Source organism: Oncorhynchus keta, chromosome 34 (assembly GCF_023373465.1).
Source record: "Oncorhynchus keta strain PuntledgeMale-10-30-2019 chromosome 34, Oket_V2, whole genome shotgun sequence".
Lineage (NCBI taxonomy): Eukaryota > Metazoa > Chordata > Actinopteri > Salmoniformes > Salmonidae > Oncorhynchus > Oncorhynchus keta.
The window spans coordinates 30,333,940-30,355,401 of record NC_068454.1 but is presented as its reverse complement, the minus strand read 5'-3'; the positions used below and the strand labels follow the sequence as shown (position 1 = coordinate 30,355,401).

The window sequence follows — 21,462 nt, the reverse complement described above, 5'->3', positions numbered from 1 at the left end:
GCTAACCCGTGTCTGTAATAATAACAACTCACAACAGGGAGACTGTTTGAGTGGCCGTACCATGTAGTGTTTCTGAGCACCAACTAGAATGGATGATGAAGTCACAGTCTATATTGATTTTGTTCCACTTATCGAGTGCATTAGTCTCATGTCTTTACCACATCAAGATTGATCATGTGTTCTGGCAATTTACAGATGGAGGAATGAATGCAGTGTACGTTTTATAGGATGACTGTGACTAATGAATGTATCTCCCAGGATGACTTTATTATCAACATGACTGGACACATTCATTCGTCAGTATAAACTAGCATGACATTAAGAATCATCCCCTATGGCTGCATGGACTCTAATGCTCTCTCTGACATTGTCTCCTCTTCCCCTATGCCCTTCTTCCTCTCCTTCTCTGTCCCCTCCCCTCTTCCCTTGTCCTCTCCTTCTCTTCCTCAGAGCCCCATTTCATCTCAGCCTATGATGTGGGTCTCTTCACATTCTTCTTCCTGCGTGAGAACGCTGTGGAACACGACTGTGGGAAGACCGTCTACTCCCGGGTGGCCCGCGTCTGTAAGAACGACATCGGAGGGCGGTTCCTACTGGAAGACACCTGGACCACCTTCATGAAGGCCAGGCTGAACTGCTCGCGCTCCGGAGAGTTCCCCTTTTACTATAATGAGCTGCAGAGCACCTTCTATCTGCCTGAACAAGACCTCATCTACGGGATATTCACCACCAATGTGTGAGTGATGAGTAATAGTCTTCTTATGCAAGACACACACACACACTCAGAAAAGCACACACACACGCACTCATGTACAGGTGCAGTAACCACGCACGCACCCTCTCCCTCCCACCCCCACGCAAACTCCATTACTGCAGTTTCCAGGCCTAATGATTATCATTATTCAGCATCCACTTCTTGAGAACACTTAAGCTGTGTTTGAATACTCATACTAACTGCACTAGCCATACAATTGATGTCATAAATTGATTATATAGTATGCGTATTGGTCATAGTATGGGTATAGTTAGTATGCCAAAATTTCCCGGATGTCGTGCTACATTCGCCAAAATACGAAGTATACAAACAGTGGACACTATTTCCATGCTTTTAGTGCCCATAATGCAATTCTTCAGAAAATGGGTTGAGGGTTCATATTTTTTTTCAGATTTGAAGAAAATGCCATAAAATATGCAGCCAAAATCCAACGAGAAAGGATACAAATACAAATAACTAATTATGATGTTAAGAATGTTAATGTTAAGAAACTGTTGAGCAAATAAGTTACCTTACACGTTATGTTGGCTGACAATTTGTTAGCTATGCTATCCTTACAAACAGTGGTGGAAAAAGTATCCAATTGTCATACTCAAGTAAAAGTGAGTCACCCTGTAAAATACTACTTGAGTAACAGTCTTAAAGTATTTGGTTTTAAATATACTTAAGTATCAAAAGTAAATGTAATCGCTAAAATATACTTAAGCAACAAAATATTTTCAAATTCCTTATTTAAAGCAAACCAAGAGGCACCATTTTCTTGTTTTTGAAGTTTACGGAAAGCCAGGGGCACACTCCTAAAATCAAGACATAATTTACAAACTAAGCATGTGTTTAGTGAGTCCACCAGATCAGAGGCAGTATGGATGACCAGGGATGTCCTTTTGATAAGTGTGTGAATTAGACCATTTTCCTGTCCTGCTAACCATTCAAATTGTATCAAGTATTTTTACTTAAGTACTTTACACCTCTGCTTACAAACCACATAGCATATCATTACAGCAGTAGGTACCGGTATGTTAGCTAGCTAGTTAATGTTAGTTGGCTACTATTACATCAAACTCGCCAGATTATTAACGAAATGCTATCTAACTAATTACCCAAAGTTTATTGACTTGATTATCCCTGTCATTCTTAGCTAAATAGTATAGTCATTGTGCGTTCTCAATGGACATTTGGGTACTTTCATAAATTCGCTCTGGCTATCTACTCCGATTTCAGAGCACTCTCGTCTGAGTGTACCAGAGCGCAGGATAACTGATGAATTTACGGACGCTCAACAGCCGTTGAATATGGTCGGTCGGTGTCAGTAAACGTTGGCAAAAAAAGGCGTAATAAAATTGTTGCCAGCAGCACAGTTACAGTCACCAACGCTCTTGATAACATGAGCTCTGCTAGGGCGAGTAAAATAGTCAGAGTGAGGTGTCCTCTCATTTGTGTCTGGAAGTAGCTAGCAAGTTAGCCAGTTAGCTTGGGTGCTTGACTGCAGTTGTAAGGTCAGAACACTCGAATCAACCCTACTGCCAGAGCGTCCAGTGTGCTCTGAACGCTCCAAGAGCGAAACGCTCTGAATTTACAAATGGGCAATCTGACAACACTCTGAATTTACAAATGGCCAATCTGACAACACTCTGAATTTACAAATGGGCAATCTGACAACGCTCTGAATTTACAAATGGGCAATCTGACAACGCTCTGAATTTACAAATGGGCAATCTGACAACACTCTGAATTTACAAATGGGCAATCTGACAACACTCTGAATTTACAAATGGCCAATCTGACAACACTCTGAATTTACAAATGGGCAATCTGACAACGCTCTGAATTTACAAATGGGCAATCTGACAACGCTCTGAATTTACAAATGGGCAATCTGACAACGCTCTGAATTTACAAATGGGCAATCTGACAACGCTCTGAATTTACAAATGGGCAATCTGACAACGCTCTGAATTTACAAATGGGCAATCTGACAACGCTCTGAATTTACAAATGGGCAATCTGACAACGCTCTGAATTTACAAATGGGCAATCTGACAACGCTCTGAATTTACAAATGGGCAATCTGACAACGCTCTGAATTTACAAATGGGCAATCTGACAACGCTCTGAATTTACAAATGGGCAATCTGACAACGCTCTGAATTTACAAATGGGCAATCTGACAACGCTCTGAATTTACAAATGGGCAATCTGACAACGCTCTGAATTTACAAATGGGCAATCTGACAACGCTCTGAATTTACAAATGGGCAATCTGACAACACTCTGAATTTACGAACGCTCAGATTGAATTTAAGAACACACCTGAAGTCGTAAAATGTCTAGCTAGTAATTTGTTATGCTAGCAAGAGGTTGAATAGCAACAGCATCAACTTCCGGTAGACAGGCGAAGCGATAGTACCCTCAACTGAAAGGATAACGTTCCTTTACAGAATACTAAAATGAACTAATAGTATGACGTTTTTACTCATTAAGTATGTATTATGCAGTATGTTAGTATGTCATCGACGGGGCTGTAGTGGAGCAGGTTGAGAGCTTCAAGTTCCTTGGCGTCCACATTACCAACAAACTTACACGGTCCAAGCACACCAAGACAGTCGTGAAGAGGGCAAAACCTATTCCCCCTCAGGAGACTGAAAATATTTGTCATGGGTCCGCAGATCCTCAAAAGGCCCTACAGCTGCACCATCAAGAGCATCCTGATGGGTTGCATCACTGCCTGGTTTGGCAACTGCTCGGCCTCTGACCGCAAGGCACTACAGAGGGTAGTGCGTACGGCCCAGTACCTCACTGGGGCCAAGCTTTCTGCCATCCAGGACCTCTATACCAGGCGGTGTCAGAGGAAGGCCCTAAAAATTGTCAAAGACTCCAGCCACCCTAGTCATGGACTGTTCTCTCTGCTACCGCACGGCAAGCGGTATCGGAGCGCCAAGTCCAGTTCCAAGAGGCTTCTAAACATCTTCTACCCCAAGACATAAGACTTCTAAACATCTAACCAAATGGCTACCCAGACTATTTGCACCCCCCTATTTTAAACTGCTTCTACTCTCTGTTATTATCTATGCATAGTCACTTTAATAACTCTACCTACATGTACATATTACCTCAATTACCTCGACTAACTGGTGCCCCCTCACATTGACTCTGTACCGGTACCCCCTGTATATAGCCTTGCTATTGTTATTTTACTGCTGCTCTTTAATTACTTTCTATTTATTTTCATTTTTTAAATATTTTTCTTAAAACTGCATTGTTGTTTAAGGGCTTGTACGTGAGCATTTCACTGTAAGGTCTACCTACACCTGTTGTATTCGGCGCATGTGACAAATCAAATTTGACTTGATTTGATTAGTATGAGTATTCGAACACAGCTTTAGCCTGATTTGAGCAAGTGAGGCAGAGTAAGGCAGAGAGCCTTTTTCATTACACATTCTACCTGCACTAATGAGATGGGATGGTTAGAGGAAGGAATCTGTGGTTGTTTTCCAAATGGTACCCTATTCCCTACATAGTTTACTACTTTTCCTTTTCCTATAGTGCATTACCCTATGGGCCCTGATCAAAGGTAGTGCACTACATAGGGAATAGGGTGCTATTCGCGACACATCCTGTGTGTTACTGTACTGTGTGAGCTGTGCCCTGACTCATAAGCCTGGGTTACACAGACCATTGTTTAATGAATGCGGTATCATCCACTTCAATAGAGGGAGAAATTAGTGTGAGCAGAACAGAAGATGCATCCACAATGTGGATGTTGCCCTTTTGTGGAAAAGAAAGAACATGAATGTGGTCCATAGGTGAAGAGGAAGTGAGAGAGTTTTGCCCTTTTCTGAAAGAAAGAAAATCTCACTGTGATGCTTTCACAGACTGAGGTTTTGGAGTGTGGAGTTGAGGGGTGTGGTATAGTACAGTTGTTGGTATTCAGATGTGTTCCATGCTCTGCTCTGCTCTCTCTCAGGGGAGAGGAATCATCCTCCTCGCCTTCTGCTGCTCTCACCTGTAAAGTTCTGACTCCCAGTAGGTGGCTGCTCTCCATCACTACCGGAGCTGAGGCTATCATTACTTCTCAGTACAGGACATGTGTGCGTGGATGTGCATGTGCTCGTGTGTGTTTGTGTGTGTATCCCTCCCTCTTTCCCATTCCAATCTTTTGTCTCGGTCCCTATCTCTCTCCCAATCCCCCAGTCCCTCCCTAAAACTATTCTGAATAGTGTGATATCATAATGCAATCACAGGAAGCACTGTCTCCAACTGTCTGTGTTAAATTGAACATGGTCAAAGAACTCCCAGGAGTTTGAACTGTAAAACAGAACAGAGAGAGGGAGGGAGGCAGAGAATTAAGGGGGGAGTGAATGAGGGAGGTAAAGAGAGAGTTTGAGAGAGAGAGAGATATGCTGGTCTCCATCTGCATTTGCTTTTAGCAGCTGACTGGGTTTGCAATCATTATCTCGTCAGAGTAGTGAACTTAAGACCCTCAGAGCATGCTAAGGCCTTATAATTAACTCTGGACCTTATTGGCATCTCCCTCCCTCGTCCTTCCCTCTGTTACGGCCTCTGAGTGAGGCTTTACAGCATCTGTGTTTCTCACATTGAAATGGGACTGTCACTGGCTAATGTTGAAAATCCTGAGGTGATTTCATTGCAATGGCTTTCTCCATATTTGGTATGCGTTCTGAATGAGCAGCTGGATGCTGCTGCAGGTGTTATCGTAGAAGAAGCTGATTGGCTCACACAGTGATCTGATTTGGCATGTCTCCTCAGTAACCTGGTAACCATGGTGTCCTGGCATGGTGTAATGTGTGTGTGCAGCTATCTGAAGGGTGATACATATTTTTGCCTGATTCTGCCAGATTTTTTTCTAAACTTTTTCCTTCACCTCAACATAATAACATCAAATGCACCTAAAAATGAGCTATATTCCCCCTGGAAGATGTTGGGTAAGAATCAAATAGATATACTATTACTATGATTATTCACTTTACTTTTACAAATGATTCTTTCAGCTAAAAATACTACTTCCAGGCACCTTTTTTTAGCATGTGCACAAGACTGTAATCTTTTATACTGTATTGTAACATACAGTAGCTGCTGCTGTTTTATACCTGACTCAGTCTCCACTCGTGAAAGTGATTGTTTCAGACTATAGCATTGTAGCTCAGATACTGCATCGTTATGCAGTAAAAATATATATGGATGGGCCTCCCGAGTGGCGCAGTGGTCTAAGGCACTGCATCGCAGTGCTACAGTAGCAGAGCCACTAGAGATCCTGGTATGTGGCTGTGTCGTAGCCGGCCAGGCTGTGTCGTAGCCGGCCGCGCCCGACAGAACCATGAAACACCCCCAACCCCTTCCCCCCAAACATTATAAAATAAAAAAATATATATATATGGATAATCTTAGCCTTACTTCATTTTCTGCTCGCTGCCTCCCTGCCTGTTGTACGGTACAGGGGATGCTGAGTGTGCTTTTTGTTTCTGCTGCGATGCAGGTATTCACTGAGGTTGGAAAAACATTTTTACCTTAACTGTGTCCCAAATTCCATAGGGCTCTTTTGAAAAGGAGTTCACTATATGGGGAATAGGGTACCACGTGGAACACACTTGATGTATTTTTCAGTTTTTTTTTTTCAATTGAGGTGAGGTGCACAGACTGCATTAGCTCCATATACCCTACTGAGACTAGAGCCTGCCAATGATAGGCACAGCACATCTGTTACTGTGTGTGTGTGTGCATGCGCGCACTTGTGTGTAATTGTGTGTGTGTTAGAAAGTATTTTGGAATCCAGGTGTCTCTATGCCACACATACAGTGTGTATATATATATACAGTGGAGAGAACAAGTATTTGATACACTGCCAATTTTGCAGGTTTTTCTACTTACAAAGCATGTAGAGGTCTGTAATTTGTATCATAGGTACACTTCAACTGTGAGAGACGGAGTCTAAAACAAAAATCCAGAAAATCACATTTGTATGATTTTTAAGTAATTAATTTGCATTTTATTGCATGACAAGTATTTGATCTATTGTCTGCTTTTCCTGTGGTCCAACTCGTCTCAAACCATCTGAATAGGGTTGAGGTCGGGTGATTGTGGAGGCCAGGCCATCTGATGCAGCACTCCTTCACTTTTTTATCCTGTTGGGAAAAAAATGATAGTCCCACTAGGCACGAACCAGAGTATCACTACAGCATGCTGTGGTAGCCATGCTGGTTAAGTGTGCCTTGCTTCACTGTGGGAACCACACATGCGGAGATCATCCATTCACCTACAGTACTCTGCGTCTCACAAAAATACGGCGGTTAGAACCAAACATCTCAAATTTAGACTCATCAGACCAAAAGACAGATATCTACCAGTCTAATGTCCATTGCCTGTGACTCTTGGCCCAAGCAAGTCTCTTCTTCTTATTGGTGTCCTTTAGTAGTGGTTTCTTTGCAGCAATTCGACCATGAAGGCCTGACACACGCAGTCTCCTCTGAACTGTTGATGTTGAGATGTGCATGTTACTTGAACTCTGTGAAGCATTTATTTGGGCTGCATTCTGAGGTGCAGTTAACTCTAATGAACTTTGGGTCTTCCTTTCCTGTGGCGGTCCTCATGAGAGCCAGTTTCATCATAGTGCTTGATGGTTTTTGCGACTGCATTCGAAGAAACGTTCAAAGTTCTTCAAATTGTACGCATTGACTGACCTTCATGTCCCAAAGTAATGATGGACTGTTGTTTCTCTTTGTTAATTTGATCTGTTCTTGCCATAATACAGTATGGACTTGGTTTTTTACCAAGTATGTATATCTTCTGTATACCACCCCTACTGTACCTTGTCACAACACAACTGATTGGCTCAAATGCATTAAGAAGGAAAGAAATTTCACAATTGTTTTGGTTATTCTACAATATAGGAAATAGTCAAAATAAAATATAAAACCTTAAATGAGTAGGTTGTGTTCGGACTTTTGACTGGTACTGTATAGGGAATAGGATGCCATTTGGGATGAAGCAGTGTCACTTAGCTGCACTGAGCATGTGCAGAAAAATGACGAAGTCCAGTGGATGTTGTTGAAGTCACCAGCTCTGGTTGGGCTCTTCTGCCTTTTTCTCCCATAACACTTTGCAGCCATAGGGGAACTGTACAATGACACAATAAAAACTGCTGTGTCATCCTGTCCGACTGGTTGGCTGGTGTGGTCAGGGACATCAACCTTTTACTCCCATAACCCTGGCCATAGGGGAACACCAGCCAGCCACAGAGGAACAGTACCATGACACCACAGAAAGGGTTGTGTCATCTGTACCGATTGGCCGGCTGGTTTATGTAAGAACATGAAGGGCACTGTGGATTATATCTCCTCTGTATCCCTAGGCTACATCCCAACATGGCACTCTATTCCCTTTTTAGTTCACTAAGGCCTAAGTCTAAAGCCCTGCTCTGCTCTCTACTTGGCTGCTGATTGCCCTTTTTGTGAGAGGAGCAGAGGAGGGACTCGTGCTCCCTAAGCACTGCTTTCTGACACTCTTTTTTCACTGTTCTCATCCCTCTCTTTCTCCCTCTCTTTCCCCTCCACATTAAGCAATAAAGACACAGTGAGCTGAGTGTGATTAAGAGGTTCTGTTTAATACTATAGGGACTGACTCATTGAGGGGAGGTTTTAAAATAGCCTAAATCTTTATTAACGGTTTAGACGTTAACAGTAACAATGGCTTCATTTGTAACTGTAACCACAGCCATGGTCACAACATAACACGTGGTTGCAGACTGCAGTCCCTGGGACACCACAGTGTCAGGGAGGCGGGGAAAGGGTGTATCTAGCTCTGTGGCTGTGGCTGCAGCCTGGTTAGTGGTTGTTGCAGCTAATTGTCTGTGGTTTTGTAAGTTGGGTTAGGTTGCTGGCTGCTCACCGCAGGAAGCACACTCACTCACTGACGCAGTCTCACACTCTCTGTGGAGAGGGTTCCTCTGACAGTGTTAATGCATTTCTACAGAGCTCAATCGGATCTCCACGATGGTTGCTAGATACAAACCACTAAGGTTTAGTGACAATACAGGTATATACGTATATAAGGCATGTATGACATACAGTGTTCATACTGTTCTCTGTAAGAACATAACAGATATAGAAATGTATAAAAGAAGAACGTAACATGTCAAACCATACAGTGCTTCCATAGGGCCCTATTGTATCGTACTCCTCACCATCCCTGTGCTACAGTATACCAGCCCATTTATGAGTGTGCTAGCATTCCATACAAAGGAAAGTATAGAGTTTATTGTACAGTAAAGTCTGTTCAGTGCAGTGAGTGTGTGTATGTGTGTGCGAGGGGGGTGGGTGTATCTGTTTGTGCGTGTGTGTGTATCTTAATTCACTTTAGCAGTCTCATGACAATTGTGAAGCACAGACACAGCTTCCAGCAGAATCACACGGGCTGTGTCTTTAATGCACCTGTAAAAGATGGGACTGTTAGACAGTGTGGTGTACATAATGGATCAATTTGAGCTCTCAGTTAGAGAGACGTATGGGCAACACTGTAACCTCTTTGTTCACTGGGTTTTTAACACTCTCTCTCTCTCTGTCCCTCTTCTCCCCCCTCTCTCATTCTCTCTTTCCAACTCTCCCTCTCTCCTCTCTCCTCTCTCCCTCTCCTCTCCTCGCCCTCTCTTTCTCTGTCCTACAGGAACAGTATAGCAGCGTCTGCAGTGTGTGCGTTTAACCTCAGCTCCATCACCCAGGCCTTCAATGGACCCTTCCGTTCCCAGGAGAACCCCCGCTCTACCTGGCTGCCCACCCCCAACCCCATCCCCAACTTTCAGGTACTACCCATCCCAACTTTCATGTACTGCCCACCATCAACCCCACCCCCAACTTCCAGGTACTGCCCACCCCCAACCCCTTCCCCAACTTCCATGTACTACCCAACTCCTTCCCCAACTTCCAGGTACTGCCCACCACCAACCCCACCCCCAACTTCCAGGTACTGCCCACCCCCAACCCCTTCCCCAACTTCCAGGTACTGCCCACCCCCAACCTCTTCCCCAACATCCAGGTACTGCCCACCCCCAACCTCTTCCCCAACTTCCAGGTACTGCCCACCCCCAACCCCACCCCCAACTTCCAGGTACTACCCACCCCCAATTTTCAGGTACTGCCAAAACACCTTCCCCAACATCCAGGTACTACCCAACCTCTTCCCCAACTTCCAGATACTGCCAACCCCTTCCCCAAATTTCAAGTTCTGCCCACCCCAACTCCATCCCCAACTTCCAGGTACTGCCCACCCCAACTCCATCCCCAACTTCCAGGTTAGTGCTGGTCTGCAAAATCCTGCTCACCCTGCGTGTCCCCAGAAACAGAACTAACAGACTCTGCAGCTAGGTGGCACTGCATATAAGAACCAGGGATGGTGCACCCCAAAGCCCACATCATTGACTTTTTAGCAATGCAACTGTAGCTTTATGAAGAAATTCATGTCATCCGGCATTTCAAAAGCATATTGTTTCTGTAGCTTGCCAGACACAGAGATGTTGTTTGCCAAACAACAATCATTACAGTGTAACAGTATTGTAAGTGTGAATAAGCGTGATTACTGGAGGAGAAAATGAGAAGGAAATGACCACAGGCAGAGAGAGGCATAGTATTGATTTATTCAAAGCAACAATGACTATTAAGATGAAGTATTATTCCTTTTCAGTAACTTCTTTTTTTCTCTCTCTCTTTCTCTTTCTTTCTTTCCCTCTGTCTTTCTTCACTCTTTCTCCTGTTCTCTCACTCCTCTCTCACACTCTCTCTCTCTCATCCCCCCCTTTCCCTCCCTCCCTGTCTATCTCCCCCTTTCTCCCTTCCTTTCCCATCCCCCCTCCCCTCCTCAGTGTGGTACCATAGATGACGACGGCGGTCCTAACGATGGTCTGACGGAGCGCAGCCTCCAGGACGCCCAGCGGCTGTACCTGATGAACGACGTGGTGCAGCCCGTCTCTGTGGACCCCTTGGTCATGCAGGATGACGTGCGCTTCTCCAGGCTGGTGGTGGACATCGTACAGGGCCACGACACACTCTACCATGTCATGTACATCGGCACAGGTCAGTTGAGTTCAAGGTCAGGGGTCAATCAATTAAATTGACTTATAAAGGAAAGGGCACATTAGCAAGGTAAATCTCCCTAGAAGGAAAAAACCTAGAGAGGAACCCGGCACGCTTCACTAGCTGTCCAGCCAAAGGATTTTCTATTGTCATATTATAGAGCTCTGAGTTTTTCCTAGCCACATGAGCTGAATAGGAAAACCTATTGACTCTAGGCTGTATACAGCACAATCAATGATTTCTCATCATCTTCTTCCTCTTTCCTCCAATCAGAGTACGGCACCATCCTGAAGGCTCTTGCGACCACCAATAAGAGCCTTCAAGGGTGTTACCTGGAGGAGATCCAGCTCTTCCCCGCTGGGGTGCAGGAGCCAATCTTGAGCCTGCAGATCCTTCAAAGTGATAGGTCACTGTTTGTAGGACTCAACAATAAAGTTCTGAAGATCCCTCTGGAGAGATGCTCCAACTACAAGACTGAGATGTGAGTTTCTTACATTTTTCTGTTTTGCACAAGTGCAATAAAAGCCAACCTGGCCAACAAACCCAACCTTATGGAAGAGTACAGGTGAGCAAACCTGCAACTACAAGACTGAGAGATGAATGTCTCAGACTGAGAATTATTCCACATTCTGCATGTCATCCCAGGGTTGTGGTCAGTAGTGTAGTGGATGGTAAACGCAAGTAGACACATCTTTACCAACCTTTCGCTGGAAAAAACATTGAAAGTATAGGAAGCGTTACTTTTTTTTTTTTCAATGTAAAGTTCTCTTGTTTTTCAATCAACCAACAAAACACATTCCACATTCACAGATGTGACAGGCTTTAAAAAAAATAAAAAGTCAAAAAATAATAATACATTTGAAAAAATAAAAATACAATTAAAATGAATGATAAAGTCAAATAAAAGCATTTATTTTTCTTAATCTATATATTTTCCTTGGTACATACATACATACATACATACATACATACATACATACATACATACATACATACATACATACATACATACATACATACATACATACGCACACGTCCTCAAAAACTAAATTAAAATAAAAACACACAAAAAAAACCAACACTTGCAGCAGCACTATCAAGGTTCTTATCAGCTATTTCAAGCATTCGCTGAGACGAAGAGCCAATAATTTGTTTTTAGGTTTTACAGTACCTTACACAACATGTATCTGCACATTTTCCTAGTCACCCCGTTCACTCTGTCCAGTTTGAAATATAGTTGAGTAGTGGAGACCAGAGTCTATCAAACTTGGGCTGTCTCTTGTGGAGGTCATAAGTGAGCTTTTCAAGAGGAAGAAAGTCAACAATCTGGTCAATCCACATTTTAAATGTAGGGTGGGTATTAGAGGCCCACAATAGAAGAATACATTTCTTAGCAAAGTATGTAATAGTCATAAGCAAATTTTCTCTGTCAGGATCAAGAACAAAGTCCTGCTGGGCATTAAGAAGATAGATACACGGGGTCATATCAAACTGTACCTCTAGTATTTTCTGTGCAGCAGTATGTACAGATTGCCAGAATCTGGCAATCTCCCTACAGCTCCAAAATACATGCATATAGGTTCCACTTTCAGAGGTACATCTTTTACAGTTAGGAGACATATCTGTTTTCATTCTATGGAGTCTCAAAGGAGTATAATAAAATTTGTACAAAAATTTGTAATTAGATTCTTTCATTTTTCCACTGGTAGAGGAGCAGTATACCCTGTCGCAAACCTCCGCCCATAACTCATCACTGATAGTCAGACCAAGGTCCTTTTCCCAGATTATTTTCAAATGAGTAAAGGAGGAGCTTCAATTCTCAGAAAGGAGTCTATAGATGTAAGATATTTTGCCTTTAATGGATTGTGCTGTGACAAGAAGGGTTTCAACTTCATTCAACTGAGTTCTAAACCTCCGATTGGAGGTAAATGAGGAAATTACATGTCTAATTTGAAGATATTTTTAAAAAATGGGATCTTGGCACATCGAATTCACTGCAGAGCTCTTGAAAGGATTTCAGTGTAGTGGTTTTCTGATGAAATAGGTCTGAAAAGGTCCTGATTCCTAGAGTATGCCAAAGATTAAAGTTGGCATCCCTCAGGGCTTTTGGCAAGTCTGGGTTGCCTACTATAGGCGAGTGAGAACATATTTGGGAGGAAATGCCCAGGTATTTCTTACAGTCCCTCCACGCTAGTAGGGTGCTGTAAATCGCAAAGGTTTTGGCTATGTTGCCCACTTCACTAAAGTTATTAATGAATATAATTGAGCTTAAGGGCAATGAACCACAGGATTGGGCTTCTATCTGAATCCACGTTGACTTGTCTGTTTGTGATCCATGTTAGCATGTTGCGGATTTGGGCAGACCAGTAGTACAATTGAAGGTGAGGGAAGGGCAAGACCACCTTTAGATTCAGGTTTTGATACATTGGAAAACTTGATCCTAGGTTTTTTATTGCCCCATATAAATTTGGTTATGCTTTGGTTAGTTGTTTTGAAGAAGGAAACTGGGAGATAGCATGGGAGCATCTGAAATAAGTAGTTCAGTCTAGGGAGGATGTTCATACGGATTACATGAATTCTTCCTACTAAGCTAATTGGGAGGGAGATCCAGGTTTGGAGATCGTTCTTGATTCGATCCAGGAGTGGAAGATAATTTTCCTTAAAAAGGCTATTCAGATCTGGTGTTATGAAGATCACGAGGTATTGAAACCCCTGTGTTTTCCATTGGAAAGGACAAAGTGTCTTCATAGAGCTGGTGAGTGTAATATTGAGAGGGCAGACAGTGGATTTGTTCAAATTGACCTTATAACCTGAAAACTTGCCATACTGAGCAATTGTGTCTAAAATGAGAGGGAGGGATTTCTCAGGGTTGGATATGTAGAGCAAGACATCATCTGCGTAAAGCGAAATCTTGTGCTGCTGGCCACCTGCAGAAACACCCATAATACTTGGATTGCTCCTTATCAGCTCTGCCAGAGGCTCCGCCCCCAACAAGTAGAGCAGCGGGGACAGCGAGCACCCTTGTCTTGTGCCCCGTTCCAGAGGGAATCTTTCAGAGTTCAGTCCATTAGTAGTCACCATGGCATTTGGATGAGAGTATAGTGATTTCATCCATTTAATAAAATTTGGGCCCATATTGAACTTTTCTAAGACTGAAAACAGAAAGCTCCACTCCATCCTGTCAGACACCTTCTCAGCATCCAGTGAAGCCAGCAGGACAGGGGTCTTTTGTGCGTTTACTTGATCAATAATATTAAAAAAACGGCGAATGTTATCAGAAGAGTATCTGTCTCTAATAAATCCATTTTGGTCCCCTTTTATTATTTTGGGAAGAAGAGTGTTTAGTCTTTTGGCGAGCAATTTGGTAATTATTTTATAGTCGAAATCCAACAAGCTTATGGGCCGGAAGGACGAGCAGGATAGGGGGTCCTTGTCCTTTTTTAGCAACACTGTAATGCGAGCTGTGTGCATTGAGTCTGGGAGAACTCCGTTTTTGCAAAAATCCTCCAGCATTGGCATGAAGATAGGGCTGAGCTGGGGCCAAAAAGCTTTGTAGAACTCTCTGGGGAATCCATCTGGGCCTGGGGACTTATTAGGTGGCATGGAGTTGAGATCTTCCTGGTCGGTCTCTGATAGTTTAGGTAGCGAGATTCCCTCTAGGAAAGAGTGGAGTTCTGCCTCCGTGTGTTTTCTCTCAGAGGTATATAGTTTGCAGTAAAAATCATGAAAAGTTAAATTGATCTTTTTTGGGTCATATATGATCTCGTCCTCTGCTGTTCGGGTAGCCATGATTGTACGCTCTGACTGCTCCTTTTTTAATTGGTAAGCAATCAATCTACTGGGCCTATTGCTATACTCATGGTATTTCTGTTTAGTAAAGAAAACTTTTTTTTTTTTTATCTCCCGAGTGTAGTCCAAATTCAGTTTGGCTTTGGCTGCTTTAAGATGACTCCAGGAGGTGCTGTCTAGGGATTGTTTATGTATTTTTTCACAGCATTCCAGCTCCCTCTCAAGATCTAGCCTGTGTGCTTCCATTGCTTTTTTCTTAGAAGAAGCATATGCAATTAGATGACCTCTTAGTGTGGCTTTAGCAGCGTCCCACATTGTGGCCGGAGAAACAGGAGAATCTTTATTGTCTTGTGTGTAGTTGTCTATCCATGTAGTTACCAATGTATGGAACTCGTCATTTGATAGCATGGAGGTGTTGAATTTCCAGCTCTTTGACCTCGGGATGTTTTTGCAGAGGTCAAAGCGGAGGTGGACAAAGGCGTGATCTGAAAGTGCTATGGGTCCGATTGTACAATTGGCTGAATTTATGAAACTCTTTGGGATAAAAATGTAATCTATACGGGAGTAGGTGTTGTGGACATTAGAGTAGTGTGTATAGTCCATAGATGAGCTATTATTCTCTCTCCAGATATCTATCAGTCCCATCTCTTTAGTAAGAGAGTTCAACATCTTTGCAGATCTAGGATTTGTGGTGGGGACTTGAGATGATTTGTCTAGGGTTGGGTTAAGGGTACAATTAAAATCTCCGGCCACCACACCAAAGGAGACACAATGCTCATTGAACAGGGTTATATTTTTTGACATGAAGGCAGGAGTATCTGTGTTAGGGGCGTATATGTTTAATATAGTAATTGGTTGACCATATAGTGACCCAGTTATCAAAATAAATCTCCCCTCCGGATCAGATATGTTTTTGTCTATTATGAATGGAACATTTTTATGGATAAGTACGGCTGTGCCTCTACTGTTTGATTTGAAAGATGAGAAATACACCTGTCCCACCCAAGCTCTGCGGAGTTTGGCATGTTCAGCATCACAGAGGTGTGTCTCTTGTAATAGCGCAATGTCTGCTTTTTCCTTTTTTAGAGCACATAGTATCTTTTTTCGTTTTATTGCATGCCCTAGACCATGGCAGTTCCATGTCAATAGATTTAAGGTACTAGTCATCGTCATCGAGCAGTAATCGAACTTAGGTGCAAGTCATCGCTGGGTAAAAGTGGATAGTAATTACAGCTGAACACCCCAGCCGAGTTCCCAAACAACTCGACACATCCCGTTGGATCTATTACCCCCCCGCTCAGTCTCAATTCTGTGTTCCGAATAAAACAAAAACCGGGACCAGTTAGCAACACACAACGTCTCCCTCTCCCCACCAAAGAAATGCCTATCCTCTCCACCCCGCATTGAGTAAATAACACAGTTGCCCTCGTCCAGACCACAGTAAAAGAGGGGAGAAAAATAAAATCAATAGCCCAGCCTACATATACCTCCCCCAAGGGACATAGGGAACCCCAGGTAATAATAGCAACAACAAAAAAACTGGGAAATAAAAGTAGGCTGAAACATTAGTAGGCCTAGGTTAGGCTATACAGCCCATCCCTCTCAGTTAAAGGAAAATAAATATAAATTGGACAGCTATAATGACATTTAGGGAGTGGGTCTCTGGATATCGGCTATATGTCGTCTTACCTCCTTTAGTAATGGCATTAATCGCATTTAGTATTTGGTCTGTTTCTCATTGGCCGGGATTGTCTTTCAAAAAACGTTTTGCCTCTTCGGGAGTTTTGAAGTGTCGCAAGGCTCCTTGGTGAGGAATCCTGAGCTCGTTTGGGTATTTGAATCCCCTGAAGATGCCTCGGTCAATGGAGTGTTTCTTCACTTCGTCAAATTCTCGGCGCTTTCGGCGTATTCCAGCTGACAGGTCCTGGTGTAAAGCGAGTTTGGCGTTTCCCACTGTGATGGTGTTGTTTTTCGCCGCCCGTAGGACTCGTTCCTTGTCAGGAAACGTATGGTGATTGGGCGCGGTGGTGGTCTGGCTGCTGGTGGGGGCCTCAGTGCTCGGTGAGCTCTCTCGAGTTCTATGGGCCTGTCGGTGGGCAGGTGGAGCCACTCGGGAAGTTTGTCTTGCAGGTAGCGGATCAGTGGCATGTTTCCCTCTTCTTTTTCGCCCAGATTGAATAGAACACAATTATTCCTTCGCCCCCTGTTTTCCAGGTCCTCTGTTTTCTCTTCCAGATGCTCGATTTTCTTTTTAGCATATGCTATTGTTTCTATGGCATCCGTCAATAAGTTTTCCATGGATAGGATTCGCCCCTCTGCCTCGTCCAGGCGCCCCGCGTTTATGGTTATCTTGTTGTTGATGTCAGGCAAAGCGTTTTCCAGGATTGTCACCTTGCCCCCTATCGCACTGAGCTGAGAGTTAATGGCATCTAATTTGGTGTTTAGTTCTGTACGTTGGGATCTCAACTCAGAAAGGATGTCTTCGACAGAGTGCGAGGTTGGCATTCATTGTGCCTCGTGGGGGAGCGGGTTCTCTTGCTCCTGGCTAATGGCGCTAGTTTTTTCTGAAGCTAGCTTCTTCTTGGAGGCTTTTTCCGTCGCTAATACTCGAGTCCGGGTAAAAATGTCGCCTTTTGTAGCCGCCATGACTTTTTCTTACTAAAGCTAAATGAGTGTGAACTTGGAGTGGAGGTAAGATTAGGAATTGGAAACTACTTGTGCGGAGTTCTTAGTTCATGCGGCCATCTCGTTCAAGCGTCACGTGATCCCAGCGTTACTTTTTTCACCGTTCCCGGCAATCAGAGATTGCGCACCAATTTTTCTACCACCACATCACTGGTTGTGGTATATTACCATAGAAATGTACAGAGTGTTGTTTATTGCTTAATTATAGTCACTTGCCATGAGTATAAAGTGCTGGAATTATACCAGCCTGAGTAACTGACTGTGTAGTCTTATCTCTTGGGACTCGGTACTAATATATTCATTATTTGATGATACACTACCAAAACAATAACACATTTAATTTGTTGCGGTGTTGCTTTTAATTAACGAAGCAGTGTTCCTAACAAAGAGTGAGAACAGAGAAAGGAAGCCTTACTTTATCTTTTACTGTCTCTCTGATTCACGCTCATTTAGTGGGAGACGTGTGGCTCAGACTCTGCCCTGCCTGACTCCTGCCAGTTCAATATGAGTCTCTGAGTGTGAGCTCTGCTCAATGCTCTGGCTGTCATCTCCAGAATAAGCTGCCTGATGGCTGCCTCTGTCGTTCATCTAAACCTCCCCCTCTCTCTCTCACGGCTGAGTGAGGAGGAGAAAAGCCCTCCCCCTCTCTCTCTCTCAGCTCTCTGTTTGTCAGGCCTTATGCATTTCATCAATGCTTTCAATCAACTCTCTAGAGCTGCATCCATGCTTTGTCAGCTCGCTGTGCAATATACGCATGCGGGTGTGCATGAAGGGCAACCGACTGTATAGGAGATTGTTGTGTGTGTGTGTGTGTGTGCGTGCGTGCGTGCGTGCGTGCGTGCGTGCGTGCGTGCGAGTGTGTGGGTGGGGGGGCTCATGCATATGGTGAATCAGCTCGCTCCTTTCTCCATCACATGTCACCAGCGGTAACACACACACAGATGCGCACACACACACACTCACTCCTCTCCGTCAGGTACAGTGGTGAATACTAAACAAGGTGTGAGTGAGGAGATGTGAGAGCAGAGCGGAAGTCTCGGTAGCCAGGCCTATTTAAAACACAGTGGGGTGGAATAATCACACTGGGCTTCAAGGGCACAACAGGGGAACACTGTCCTTAATCCTGCATGCTGCCTTATATCTACCAGCCTCAGTAGCAGACACAGTCAGTTGTCAGGGGACACAGAGAGAGAAAACCATGCAGAACTGCAAATATACATGACAGGTGACGGGCTGTCAATCACTGTGATTTATTGTGATAGGGTCGGCTCAGAACATGCAGAAAAGTGTGAAGGGCCTATTATTCTTTAGTTTAGGCTTTTAGGAAATCTTATTCAAATAAAAGTTCATGCAGAATGCATACATTTCACAGCCATAGATACAGACACAAACAGGATTTACACAGAAATTGACATGGTTCTATTTTCTGTCTTTGCATATTGTTTGTCATTGCAATCCCAGGCTATTCTGTGTCTCAGCCCTCTGCCTCTGTGTTATTAAATCAGTCTGCAGGAGACAGCCCCAGGACAACAACACTCTACCTCTGTGTTATTAAATCAGTCTGCAGGAGACAGCCCCAGGACAACAACACTCTGCCTCTGTGTTATTACATCAGTCTGCAGGAGACAGCCCCAGGACAACAACACTCTGCCTCTGTGTTATTAAATCAGTCTGCAGGAGACAGCCCCAGGACAACAACACTCTGCCTCTGTGTTATTAAATCAGTCTGCAGGAGACAGCCCCAGGACAACAACACTCTGCCTCTGTGTTATTACATCAGTCTGCAGGAGACAGCCCCAGGACAACAACACTCTACCTCTGTGTTATTACATCAGTCTGCAGGAGACAGCCCCAGGACAACAACACTCTGCCTCTGTGTTATTACATCAGCCTGCAGGAGACAGTCCCAGGACAACAACACTCTGCCTCTGTGTTATTACATCAGCCTGCAGGAGACAGTCCCAGGACAACAACACTCTGCCTCTGTGTTATTACATCAGTCTGCAGGAGACAGCCCCAGGACAACAACACTCTACCTCTGTGTTATTACATCAGTCTGCAGGAGACAGTCCCAGGACAACAACACTCTACCTCTGTGTTATTACATCAGTCTGCAGGAGACAGCCCCAGGACAACAACACTCTACCTCTGTGTTATTACATCAGTCTGCAGGAGACAGTCCCAGGACAACAACACTCTACCTCTGTGTTATTACATCAGTCTGCAGGAGACAGCCCCAGGACAACAACACTCTGCCAGAAGCCTAAAAAGAGGTTATGTCTTTCTGAATTGGATTATCCAAAGAGGACCTCTCCCTTTCTCTGTCCCCCTCTTTCTCCGTAGGCGTGGCGGATGTCAGTGGGTCTTATGAAGGACACCCACCAGGTGGGGTGACAAAACACATTGTCCTGCTGTCTGTCTGTCTGGCTGAGCCGACCAGGCTATTCTCCAGTCGGTCAGTGGCCTAGCCTGATCTGTGGGTGGCCCTCCCAGTTCCATTCACACATACAGCCTTTCATAATGAAACCTCATAATAACTAGTGGAACTACAGCAATACATCAATTCATATTGGCTTCTTCAGCCCCCTCTGTGTGACACAATGGAGGTTTCTGTGGAGCAGTCTTGTGTAGAAAAGCTACAGAGGCCATGGCATGGTTTATTTTGAAGTCTAAAGTTATCCGTTTTTTTTACAGAGATAACCCCTCGCTCTGGAAAATGATCCTTCCTCTGTTACCACATGAATGGAAGTACTATACTAGTGTTCAGCCAGAGAAGGAAATGATTGGTTCTGTCTTTGCCCCCTATATTAGCATGAATGGATAGGATGTTAATGGAAATACAGCACTGGGAAAACTTCTAATGTTTAAGTGCTGTTATTATTATACTTGTTTATATCTGTGGCCATTCAGGGGGTGAACGGGCAAGACAAAGATTGTAAGTGCCTTTGAACAGGGTATGGTGGTAGGTGCCAAGCGCACCAGTTTGAGTGTCAAGAACTGCAATGCTACTGGGTTTTTCACACTCAACATTTTCCCGTGTGTATCAAGAATGGTCCACCACCCAAAGGACATCCAGCCAACTTGACACAACTGTGGGAAGCATTGGAGTCAGCATGGGCCAGCATCCATGTGGAACGCTTTCAACACCTTGTAGAGTCCATGCCCCAATGAATTGAGGCTGTTCTGAGGGCAAAAGGGGGTGCAACTCAATATTAGGAAGGTGTTCCTAATGTTTTGTACGCTCAGTGTATATTTTGCTAATGTGTACAGCTTTGAACGGTACAGTGTGCCTGGTGTCTGTTTAGGGATCAAATCAGCCATATTGCTTTGCACAGTGTTGTCTGTTTAGTGGTGACTTACTGCTATGTGCTGCACCGCCTACAGAGGTGGTGTAGTCTGCCCTCTGTTAGTGAAAATTACATCTGACCTCCTCAATGGCCACTACCTACTGCTAAGTACAGCCTCCACCTCCACTCTCAATCTCTCTCTCTCCTTCTCTCTGTGTTTTCCCTCTCGAACTCGCGCTCTCTCACTCTCTCACCTCCACTTTCTGTAAGTAAGTAGCCTTATTTATTCTGCAGCGGCTGCAGTGTTGTTTGCATGGTAGTGATACGTTGTAGCCAAGTTGCGCCAGCAAAGTAGCTCTGTCAACACTTTCACTGAGGCAAGGTGTTCCAGGTCCATACATACAGCTCAATGGCAGGATTGGGAGGTGGTGTAATAATGTTGTGAATGTGTTAAATCAGGATAGAAGCCCTGAGATGCTAACCACTTACCCCTACTTCCCTGCCAACCTCTTAAGTGTAGCACCCTTGATGTTTAGGTGGTGAAGGTGAAGACAGAGTAGGAGTGGGAGTTTAGCTTGCTTTGTGATTTACAGCACTACCATAGCTGCAACTAGCCAGCAGGTAGCAGAGTAGTGGGTCTGTGCTGCAGAAGTTTATAACAACATCATGAAACCACAAAGTGGCTGTCTCAGTGTGTTCACCATGAACATGACCAGCTCATTTTTCCAGTGTAGAAGTTCAACGATTTCCTGATCCTCTCTAGCTCAGGGAACTTCAGGTGTTTTCATGGTTTATGACATTATTTTCACAATCAGACCATTTGTGGATAGCAAGGGTAGCCTAGTGG

The 21,462-nt window shown here is 44.0% G+C and overlaps 1 protein-coding gene across 1 annotated transcript in view; it reads left to right on the top strand.

Annotated features, from left to right (window-relative positions):
- The window catches only part of LOC118366653 (semaphorin-5B), a 151,674-nt gene that overhangs the window by 78,640 nt on the left and 51,572 nt on the right, over window positions 1–21,462 (top strand). The window contains exons 9-12 of the mRNA XM_052492643.1: window positions 451–736; window positions 9,452–9,587; window positions 10,644–10,854; window positions 11,128–11,335. Of these exons, the coding sequence (XP_052348603.1) occupies window positions 451–736; window positions 9,452–9,587; window positions 10,644–10,854; window positions 11,128–11,335 (841 nt within the window). The remainder of the gene's footprint in view (window positions 1–450; window positions 737–9,451; window positions 9,588–10,643; window positions 10,855–11,127; window positions 11,336–21,462) is intronic.